This window comes from Rhinoraja longicauda, chromosome 17, assembly GCF_053455715.1.
Source record: "Rhinoraja longicauda isolate Sanriku21f chromosome 17, sRhiLon1.1, whole genome shotgun sequence".
NCBI classification, from domain to species: Eukaryota; Metazoa; Chordata; class Chondrichthyes; order Rajiformes; family Arhynchobatidae; genus Rhinoraja; species Rhinoraja longicauda.
In genome coordinates, this window is record NC_135969.1 from 111,737 (window position 1) to 123,421 (window position 11,685).

The window sequence follows — 11,685 nt, forward strand, 5'->3', positions numbered from 1 at the left end:
GCAAATGGCATGTTGGCCTTCACAGCGAGACGATTAGAGTATAGGAGCAATGAGGTACTACTGCAGTTTAACAGGGCCCTGGTGAGACCACACCTGGAGTACTGTGTGCAGTTTTGGTCTCCTAATTTGAGGAAGGACATTCTTGCTATTGAGGCAGAGCAGCGTAGGTTCACGAGCTAAAAACCCGGGATAGTGGGACTGGGCTTGTATTCACTGGAATTTAGAAGGATGAGAGGGGATCTTATAGAAACATCTTAGATTAAATTATTTAGAACTGAGATGAGGAAAAACTTTTTCAGTCAGAGAGTTGTGAATCTGCGGAATTCTCTGCCTCAGAAGGCAGTGGAGGCCAATTTTCTGAATGTATTCAAGAGAGAGCTAGATAGAGCTCTTAAGGATAGCGGAGTCAGGGGATATGGGGAGAAGGCAGGAGCGGGGTACTGATTGAGAATGATCAGCCATGATTACATTGAACGGCGGTGCTGGCTCGAAGGGCCGAATGGCCTCCTCTTGCACCTATTGTCTATTAAGGGATTGGACAGGCTAGATGCAGGAAAACTGTTCCCTATGTTTGGGGAGACCAGAACCAGGGGTCACACAGTTTAAGAAAAAGGGATCGGCCATTTAGGACTGAGATGAGGAGAAGCTTTTTCACTCAGAGTTGTGAATCTGTGTGGAATTCTCTGCCACAGAAGGCAGTGGAGGCCAATTCACTGGATGTGTTCAAGAGAGAGTCAGATTTAGCTCTTACGGCTAATGGAATCAAGGGATATGGGGGTAAAGCAGGAACAGAGTATTGATTATAGATGATCAACCACGATCATATTGAATAGTGCTGGCTCGAAGGGCCGAATGGCCTACTCCTGCACCTATTTTTCTGTATTTCTATTTCTAAACCATTAACTTATGAGGGGCGCGAGGGGTCTGAGCTACAGGGAGAGGTTGAGCAGTCTGGGACTCTATTCATTGGAGCGCAGGAGGATGAGAGGTGAACATATAGAGGTGTACAAAATCACGAGAGGAATAGATCGGGTAGATGCACACAGTCTCTTGCCCAGAGTAGGGGAATCGAGGACCAGAGGACATAGGTTCAAGGTGAAGGGGAAAAGGATTTAACAGGAATCTAAGGGGCAACTTTTTCACACAGAGGGTGGTGGGTGTATGGAACGAGCTGCCGGAGGAGGTAGTTGAGGCTGGGACTATCCCATCGTTTAAGGAAGTTCAGGCAGGTACATGGAGAGGACCATTGGTCTAAATTCATGGTCATAAGTTATAGGAGCAGAATTAGGCCATTCGGCCCATCAAGTCCACTCCGCCATTCAATCATGGCTGGTCTGCCTCTCCCTCCTAACCCCATTGTCCTGCCTTCTCCCCATATCCCCTGACACCCGCACTGATCAAATATCTCTCCGTCTCTGCCTCAAAAATACCCACTGACAGCCTCCACCGCCGTCTGTGGCAATGAATCCCACAGATTCACCACCCTCTGGCTAAAGAAATTCCCCCTGATCTCCGTTTATTCTGGGGCTGTGCCCTCTGGTCCTAGACTCTGCCACTAGTGGGAACATCCACTCCACACCCACTCTATCCAGGCCGCTCACCGTTTGGTGAAGTTTCAATGAGATCCCCCCTTCGTTCATCTAAACTCCAGTGAGTACAGGCCCAGTGCTGACAAACGCTCATCGTTCGTTAACCCACTCATTCCTGGGATGGTTCTTGTAAACCTCCTCTGGACCCTCTCCAGAGCCAGCACATCCTTCCTCAAGTACTGGGCCCAAAACTGCTGACAATACTCCAAATACGGTCTGACTAGAGCCTTGTCCAGCCTCAACATTACATCCCTGTTTTTGTATACAAGCCCTCTTGAAATAAATGCTGGCATTTTAAGATGCTGTTCCTCCAATTTGCGCTGGGCCCCACTGACAATGGAGGAAGCCTAGGACAGAAAGGTCAGTGTGGAAATAAATTGTCCAATTTGACATTAAATACTTAATAAATCTTCTTTTCCAATCATTTTCAGTAAAATCCAGAAGGGACTCCATGAACAGGTTAGTGACCGCTACAATTAAACGAAGACCCTTGCTATAAAATCACTTCATCTTGTTTAGTTTAGAGATACAGCGTGGAAACAGTCCCTTCGGCCCACCGAGCCCACACCGACCAGCGATCCCCGCACACTAACACACACACACTAGGGACAATTTACAATTGTTACCAAAGCCAATGAACCCTTAGCCAGGATCAAACCCAGGCCTCTGGAGCTGTGAGACATCAACTCTATCGCTGCGTCCAAACATGGTGAACTTGGGTGAAAATGTGGACATAAAGAACTGCAGATGCTGGTTAATGGACAAAAAGACACAAAGTGCTGGAGGAACTCAGCGGGTCAGGCAGCATGTCTGGAGAACGTGGACAGGTACAAAGTGCTGGAGGAACTCAGCGGGTCAGGCAGCATGTCTGGAGAACGTGGACAGGTACAAAGTGCTGGAGTAACTCAGCGGGTCAGGCAGCATGTCTGGAGAACGTGGACAGGTACAAAGTGCTGGAGTAACTCAGCGGGTCGGACAGCATCTCTGGAGAACGTGGACAGGTGACGTTTCGTATCGGGACCCTTCTTCAGACCAAGAAAAGACACAAAGTGCTGGAGTAACTGAACGGGAACAGCAGAGGTTCATTTGGACCTCCTCCAACCTCATCTCCTGCATCCATTGTCTAAGATGTTGACTCTTATACATCAGTGAGACTGAATGTGGACAGGGCGATCACTTCGCTGAACAACTCCGCTCAGTCTGCCTAGACCTACCTGATCTCCCGGGTGTCCAGCACGTTAACCCTTACCCATTCCCACACTATCCTGGGCCTCCTCCATTGTCAGAGTGAGGCCCAGCTCAAATTCTCTCCAGAGATGCTGCCTGTCCCGCTGAGTTCCTCCAGCAATATGTTTCTTTTTGTCCATTAACCAGCATCTACAGTTCCTTCCTACACAAACCTGTCTAACTGTTTCTTAAACGTTGGGAATGTCCCAGCCTCAACTACCTCCTCCGGCAGCTCGTTCCATTCACCCACCACCCTCTGTGTGGAAAAGTTACCCCTCAGATTCCTATTAAATCCTCACCTTAAACCTATGTCCTCTGGTCCTCGATTCACCTACTCTGGGCAAGAGACTGTATGTGTCTACCCGACCTCTCCCTGTAGCTCAGGCCCCTCGAGTCCTGGCAACATCCTCGTAAAACTTCTCTGTGCCCTTTCCAGCTTGACGACATCTTTCCTATAACACGGTGCCCAGAACTGAACACAATACTCTAAATGTGGCCTCACCAACATCTTATACAACTGCAACGTGACCTCCCAACTTCTATACTCTATACTCTGACTGATGAAGGCCAATATGACTGATGAAGGCCAATATGACTGATGAAGGCCAATATGACTGATGAAGGCCAATGTGCCAGAAGCCTTGTTAACCACCCTGTCTACCTGTGACGTCACTCTCTAAGTGTAGAAGGAACTGCAGGTGCTGGTTCAAACTGAAGATAGACACAAAGTGCTGAAGTAACTGAGTAAGTCAGGAGCATCACTGGAGAGACGGAATGGGCCACGTTTTGGGTCGAGACCCTTCTTCGGACTGAGAGTTACAGGAGAGGGAAACGAGAGATTTAGACGGCGAATTAGAGAGATACAGCGTGAGGCTCAGCATAAATTGGAGGGACAGCACCTGATACTTGGTTGGGCATCTTACACCTGATACTTGGTTGGGCATCTTACACCTTCTCTAACTACAAGTAAACCTTGCTTCCCCTCTCTCTCCATCCCTCCCCACCTCAGTCCTAGTGTCACTGTTGTCCTAAATATCATATGTTCATTATTAATAGGACCAGAATTAGGCCATTCGGCCCATCACCTACTCTGCCATTCAATCATTCTAACCTAACCCCATTCTCCTGCCTTCTCCCCTTAACCCCTGACACCCGTACTAATCAAGAATCTATCAATCTCTGCCTTAAATATATTCACTGACAGCCTCCACTGCCGTCTGTGGCAATGAATCCCACAGATTCACCACCCTCGGGCTAAAGAAATCCCTCCTCATCTCCTTCCTACAAGAGCGCCCTTTAATTCTGAGGCTGTGCCCTCTGGTCCTAGACTCTCCCACTAGTGGAAACATCCTCCCCACACCCACTCTATCCAGGCCGCTCACTATTTCGTGAGTTTCAATGAGGTCCCCCCTCATTCTTCTAAACTCCAGTGAGTACAGGCCCAGTGCCAACAAACGCTCATCGTACGTTAACCCACACATTCCTGGGATCATTCTTGTAAACCTCCTCTGGACCCTCTCCAGAGCCAGCACATCCTTCCTCAGATACGGGGCCCAAAACTGCTGACAATACTCCAAATACGGCCTGACCAGCACCTTGTACAGCCCCAGCCCCACACACCCCTGTGACCAGCACCTTGTACAGCCCCAGCCCCACACCCCCCTGTGCCCAGCACCTTGTACAGCCCCAGCCCCACACACACACACCCCCCTGTGACCAGCGCCTTGTACAGCCCCAGCCCCACACCCCCTTGTGCCCAGTGCCTTGTACAGCCCCAGCCCCACACACACACCCCCCTGTGACCAGCGCCTTGTACAGCCCCAGCCCCACACACCCCCCTGTGCCCAGCGCCTTGTACAGCCCCAGCCCCACACACCCCCCTGTGACCAGCACCTTGTACAGCCCCAGCCCCCCACACACACCCCTGTGCCCAGATCCTTGTACAGCCCCAGCCCCCCACACACACCCCCTGTGCCCAGCGCCTTGTACAGCCCCACACACCCCCCTGTGCCCAGCGCCTTGTACAGCCCCAGCCCCACACACACCCCCCTGTGCCCAGATCCTTGTACAGCCCAGCCCCACACACCCCCCTGTGCCCAGATCCTTGTACAGCCCCACACACACACCCCCCTGTGCCCAGATCCTTGTACAGCCCCACACACAACCCCCCTGTGCCCAGATCCTTGTACAGCCCCCACACACACACCCCCCTGTGCCCAGCGCCTTGTACAGCCCCAGCCCCACACACACCCTGTGCCCAGATCCTTGTACAGCCCCAGCATTACATCCCTGTTTTTTGGTGCTGTTTGTGGACGATTACCCATGATCATATTGAATGGAGGTGCTGGCTCAAAGGGCCGAATGGCCTACAACTGCACCTATTTTCTATGCTACTCTGACCCAAAACGTCACTCATTCCTTGTCTCCAGAGATGCTGCCTGTCCCGCTGAGTTACTCCAGCACTTTGTCTTTATCTTGGGCGTGAACCAGCACCTGCAGTTCCTTCCTATTAAAGTCCAAACTCGTGTCATCTGCTTGTGATACCTGGATATGAAGCTGCCATTTTCTGATCAGTGTTTATCTTAATTCAGATCTAACTTTTGGACAAGCCTGGCGAGAACTGGTAAGGTTATTCATGTCAGAGAGTGATGCTGCGTGGAAACAGGCCATTCGGCCCGCCTTGCCCTACATGCCCCATCTACACAAGTCCCACCTGCCCACACCGCCCAACATGCCCCATCTACACTAGTCCCACCTGCCCACACCGCCCAACATGCCCCATCTACACTAGTCCCACCTGCCCACACCGCCCAACATGCCCCATCTACACTAGTCCCACCTGCCCACACCGCCCAACATGCCCTATCTACACTAGTCCCACCTGCCCGCATTTGGCCCATTCCCTCCAAACCTGTCCTATCCATGTACCTGTTTCTTAAACATTGGGAAAGTCCCTGCCTCAACTACCTCCTCCAGCAGCTCGTTCCATACACCCACCACCCTCTGTGTGGAAACATTGCCCCTCAGATTCCTATTCAATTTTTTCTCTCCTCACCTTAAGCGTATGTCCTGTGGTCCTCGATCCCCCTACTCTGGACAAGGGACTCTGTGCATCTACCCGATCTATTCCTCTCATGATTTTGTACACCTCTATAAGATCTCCCCTCATCCTCCTGCACTCCAAGGAGTAGAGACCCAGCCTGCTCAACCTCTCCCTGTAGCTCAGGCCCCTCGACTACTGCCAATATCCTCGTCAATCTTCTCTGTGCCCTTTCCAGGTTGACAACGTCTTATGCACTGATATTCCTACAGTTAGTTTAGTTTTGAGATAGAGTGCGGAAACAGGCCCTTCGGCCCATCAGGTCCACCCCGAACAGCGATCGCCTGTTCACACACTAGTTTAGTTTAGAGATTCAGCGCCGAAACAGGCCCTTTGGCCCATATTATATTATATGGATGAGAGGGGTCGTAGAAACTTGTCAAATTCATAGATTGGATAGGCTAGATGCAGGAAAAATGTTCCCGATGGCCTTCACAGCGAGAGGAATTGAGTTTAGGAGCAAGGAGGTCCTGCTGCAGTTGTACAGGGCCCTGGTGAGACCACACCTGGAGTACTGTGTGCAGTTGTACAGGGCCCTGGTGAGACCACACTTGGAGTACTGTGTGCAGTTGTACAGGGCCCTGGTGAGACCACACCTGGAGTACTGTGTGCAGTTGTACAGGGCCCTGGTGAGACCACACCTGGAGTACTGTGTGCAGTTGTACAGGGCCCTGGTGAGACCACACCTGGAGTACTGTGTGCAGTTGTACAGGGCCCTGGTGAGACCACATCTGGAATACTGTGTGCAGTTGTACAGGGCCCTGGTGAGACCACATCTGGAGTACTGTGTGTACAGGGCCCTGGTGAGACCACACTTGGAGTACTGTGTGCAGTTGTACAGGGCCCTGGTGAGACCACACCTGGAGTACTGTGTGCAGTTGTACAGGGCCCTGGTGAGACCACACCTGGAGTACTGTGTGTACAGGGCCCAGGTGAGACCACACCTGGAGTATTGTGTGCAGTATTGGTCTCCTAATTTGAGGAAGGACATTCTTGCTACTGAGGGAGTGCAGTGTAGGTTCACCAGTTTAATTCCCAGGATGGCGGGATTGACAAATGATAAAAGAATGGGTCGACTGGGCTTGTATTGACTGGAACTTAGAAGGATGAGAGGGGATCTTACAGAAACATAATATTCTTAAGGGATTAGACAAGCTAGATGCAGGAAAAATGTTCTCCATGTTGGGGGAGTCCAAAACCAAGGGCCACACACAGTTTAAGAATAAGGAGTTGGCCATTTAGGACTGAGATGAGGAGAAATCTTTTCGACACAGAGAGTTGTGAATCTGTGGAATTCTCTGCCACAGAGGACAGTGGAGGCCGATTTACCGGATGTTTTCAAGAGAGAGTTAGATTTAGCACTTAGGGCTAATGGAATCAAGGATATGGGGAGAAAGCAGGAATGGGGTACTGATTGTGGATGATCAGCCGTGATCATATTGGATGGCGGTGCTGGAATGAAGGGCCGAGTGGCCTACTCCTGCACCTATTTTCTATGTTTCTATGTAAACTATGTTTCTATGTGCACCAGATACCATCAGCAACAGACAATCCTTCAGGTTTTCCAGGGTAAGTATTGCAATATGAAAAGGTATTTTTGTAATTAATGGAATTGAAGGCTCTGTGGCGTAGATTGTATCGTTATTGATACAGCGTGGAAACAGGCCCTTCAGCCCAACTTGCCCACGCCGGCCAACATGCCCCATCTACACTAGTCCCACCTGCCCACACCGGCCAACATGCCCCATCTACACTAGTCCCACCTGCCCACGCCGGCCAACATGCCCCATCTACACTAGTCCCACCTGCCCACACCGGCCAACATGCCCCATCTACACTAGTCCCACCTGCCCACACCGACCAACATGTCCCATCTACACTAGTCCCACCTGCCCACACCGACCAACATGCCCCATCTACACAAGTCCCACCTGCCCACAGCGGCCAACATGCCCCATCTACACTAGTCCCACCTGCCCGTGTTTGGCCCATATCCCTCCAAACCTGTCCTGTCCATGTACCTGTCCAAGTGTTGTGATAGTCCCTGTCTCAACTACCTCCTCCGGCAGCTCGTTCCATACACCCACCACCCTCTGTGTGGTAAAGTTGGCCCTCATATTCATATTAAATCTTTTCCCCCCTCTCACCTTGAACCTATGCCCTCTGGTCCTCGATTCCCCTACTCTGGACAAGAGACTCTGTGTGTCTACCTGATCTATTCCTCTCGTGATTTTGTACACATCGATAAGATCCCCCTCATCCTCCTGCGCTCCAGGGAATAGAGTCCCAGCCTGTCCCAACCTCTCCCTGTAGCTCAGGCCCCTTGAGTACTGGCAACATCCTCGTAAATCTTCTGTGCCCTTTCCAGCTTGACAACATCTTTCCTATAACACGGTGCCCAGAACTGAACACAATACTCTTAAATGCGGCCTCACCAACGTCTGGTACAACTGCAACATGACCCTCCCGACTTCTATACTGTTTGTCTATCTTCAGGGGTAAACCATCATTTGGAAAGGGCGCAGAGAATATTTACGAGTACTCGAGGTGTCTGAGCTACAGGGAGAGGTTGGGGCAGGCTGGGTCACTATTCCATGGAGCGCAGGAGGATGAGGGGTGATCTTATAGATGTGTACAAAATCACGAGAGGAATAGATCGGGTAGACGCACAGAGTCTCTTGCCCTGAAGGGCCAGTTTCCACGCTGTATCACGATGATTCTAACTGCATTTCATTCCCACAGATTTCTAATCTTCTCTCTTTCAGAATACGGAAAATCTTCGGGAAAATGGAGAGGAAGATATCTACTATGCCAATCAGAGTTCAGAGTATCTGAAAGAATCGCCAGACAGAGAGAATGGGTCAAACTCAAAACCATATTTCATAACCTTCAGGGAATAGTATACAGAGGCCGGCACGGTGGCACAGCGGTAGAGTTGTTGACTTACAGCGCCAGAGACCCGGGCTTGATCCCGACCATGGGTACTGTCTGTACGGAGTTTGCACGTCCTCCCCGTCACCTGCGTGGGTTTTCTCTGGGTGCTCCGGTTTCCTCCCACGCTCCAAAGACGTGCGGGTTTGTAAGTTAATTGGCTTCCGGTAAAAATTGTAAATTGTCCCCAGTGTGTGTAGGATAGTGTTAGTGTGTGGGGATCGCTGGCCGGCATGGACTCGGTGGGCCGAAGGGCCTGTTTCCACGCTGTATCTCTAAACTATTTAGTGTGTGAACGGGTGATCGCTGGTCAGCATGGACTCAGTGGGCCGAAGGGCCTGTTTCTACACTGTATCTCTAAACTATTTAGTGTGTGAACGGGCGATCGCTGGTCAGCATGGACTCGGTGGGCCGAAGGGCCTGTTTCTATGCTGTATCGAAGAGACTTAGATCCAAAGATAACTCTTTACATTGATGCTGTTAAGTTTCTGACTGCCAATTTTAAATAGTGTCTTACAGTGTTGAAATGGGCCTTTGGCCCAATTTGCCCACACCAGCCAATCTAAGAACAAGAAGGCAGATTATTGTCAGGAATGTTGTCAGATTAGGAAAAGGGAAGGTGCAAGGGGGAAGTGCATCGAGACCTGGGTGTCCTTGTACATCAGACACTGAAAGGAAGGGTGCAGGTACAGCAGGCAGTGAAGAAAGCTGATGGCATGTTGGCCTTCATAGCGAGAGGAGTTGTGTTTAGGAGTGTGGATGTCCTACTGCAGTGGTACAGGGCCCTGGTGAGACCACACCTGGAGTACTGTGTGCAGTTGTACAGGGCCCTGGTGAGACCACACCTGGAGTACTGTGTGCAGTTGTACAGGGCCCTGGTGAGACCACACCTGGAGTACTGTGTGCAGTTGTACAGGGCCCTGGTGAGACCACACCTGGAGTACTGTGTGCAGTTTTTGTCTCCTAATTTGAGAAAGGACATTCTTGCTATTGAGGGAGTGCAGCGTAGGTTCACCAGGTTAATTCCCGGGATGGTGGGACTGACGTGATGAAAGAATGGGTCGACTGGGCTTGTATTCACTGGAGTTTAGAAGCATGAGAGGGGATCTTACACAAGCATAAAATTATTAAAGGATTGGACACGTTAGAGGCAGGAAAAATGTTCCCAATGTTGGGGAAGTCCAGAACCAGGGGTCACACAGTTTAAGAATAAGGGGTCTGCCATTTAGGACTGAGATGAGGAGAAACTTTTCCACTCAGAGTTGTGAATCTGTGGGATTCTCTGCCACAGAAGGCAGTGGAGGCCAATTCACTGGATGTTTTCAAGAGAGTTAGATTTAGCTTTAGGGCTAACGGAATCAAGGGATATGGGGAGAAAACAGGAACGAGGTACTGATTGTGGATGATCAGCCGTGATCATATTGGATGGTGGTGCTGGCTCAAAGGGTCGAATGGCCTCCTCCCTATGTTTCTATTTAACACAAGATAGTTCGCTGATAGAATTTGATGTTGGCTATATGACTCTAGAAACATAGAAACAGAAAATAGGTGCAGGAGTAGGCCATTCGGCCCTTCGAGCCAGCACTGCCATTCAATATGATCACGGAGAGAGCCAGCTCTCTGTACTTGGAACTGAAACATGCCCCATCTTCACTAGTCCCACCTGCCCACATTTGGCCCATATCCCTCCAAACCTGCCCTATCCATGTACCTGTCTAACTGTTTCTTAAACGTTGGGATAGTCCCAGCCTCAACTACATCCTCCGGCAGCTTGTTCCATACACCAATTCTATGTTTGTTAATTCCTATTGGTTTACAGGACTTCAAAATTAAAAGAAATGTGTACTTTCAAAATTAGTTATGATTTCAATTCATTTTTGAATTTCTGAACAGATGCATTTTCGAGTCTCAGCAATAAAGGGTTTACTTGAAAGTAGCATCACAGGTAGACAGGGAGTGTTGTAGAGCAGAGGGATCTTGGAGCGCAGGTACACAGTTCCCAGGTAGACAGGGGAGTGTTGTAGAGCAGAGAGGGATCTAGGAGCGCAGGTACACAGTTCCCAGGTAGACAGGGAGTGTTGTAGAGCAGAGGGATCTTGGTGCGCAGGTACACCGTTCCCAGGTAGACAGGGAGTGTTGTAGAGCAGAGAGGGATCTAGGAGCGCAGGTACACTGTTCCCAGGTAGACAGGGAGTGTTGTAGAGCAGAGAGGGATCTAGGAGCGCAGGTACACCGTTCCCAGGTAGACAGGGAGTGTTGTAGAGCAGAGAGGGATCTTGGAGCGCAGGTACACAGTTCCCAGGTAGACAGGGAGTGTTGTAGAGCAGAGAGGGATCTAGGAGCGCAGGTACACCGTTTCCCAGGTAGACAGGGAGTGTTGTAGAGCAGAGAGGGATCTAGGAGCGCAGGTACACCGTTCCCAGGTAGACAGGCAGTGTCTACATATTTCCGTGCTGTGTCTATAAACTAAACTAATGTAGGGGTGATCACTGGATAAATTTACCACAGGTTGGGAACCCTTGATGTAAAATTATACTTTATACACAATAAACATGTCAAATTATACTTTATACACAATAAAGTGCATACACAACATTATATTTTAAATGTAATACGCTTTATAAACTTTAATAAACTTTATACACAATAGCCTATTGTAGAAAATTATACTTTATACACAATAAATATAAAATTATACTTTATACACAATAAACATATAATACACTTTATACATAATTTATACTATATACAATAAAGTAACTAATGTAATATTTATACATTTGAATTTAAAAACCATTGAGAACATTAGCGAGGCAGTGTTGCTGGTTTGTGATGGGC

At 49.6% G+C, this 11,685-nt stretch overlaps 1 protein-coding gene across 1 annotated transcript in view; it reads left to right on the forward strand.

Moving 5' to 3' along the window:
* Window positions 1–11,322, forward strand: part of LOC144601568 (uncharacterized) — a 30,977-nt gene extending 19,655 nt beyond the window's left edge. Inside the window, exons 6-10 of the mRNA XM_078413768.1 lie at window positions 2,021–2,048; window positions 5,408–5,439; window positions 7,448–7,485; window positions 8,682–10,835; window positions 11,135–11,322. Of these exons, the coding sequence (XP_078269894.1) occupies window positions 2,021–2,048; window positions 5,408–5,439; window positions 7,448–7,485; window positions 8,682–8,816 (233 nt within the window). The 3' untranslated portion in view covers window positions 8,817–10,835; window positions 11,135–11,322. The remainder of the gene's footprint in view (window positions 1–2,020; window positions 2,049–5,407; window positions 5,440–7,447; window positions 7,486–8,681; window positions 10,836–11,134) is intronic.
* Window positions 11,323–11,685: the final 363 nt, after the last annotated feature.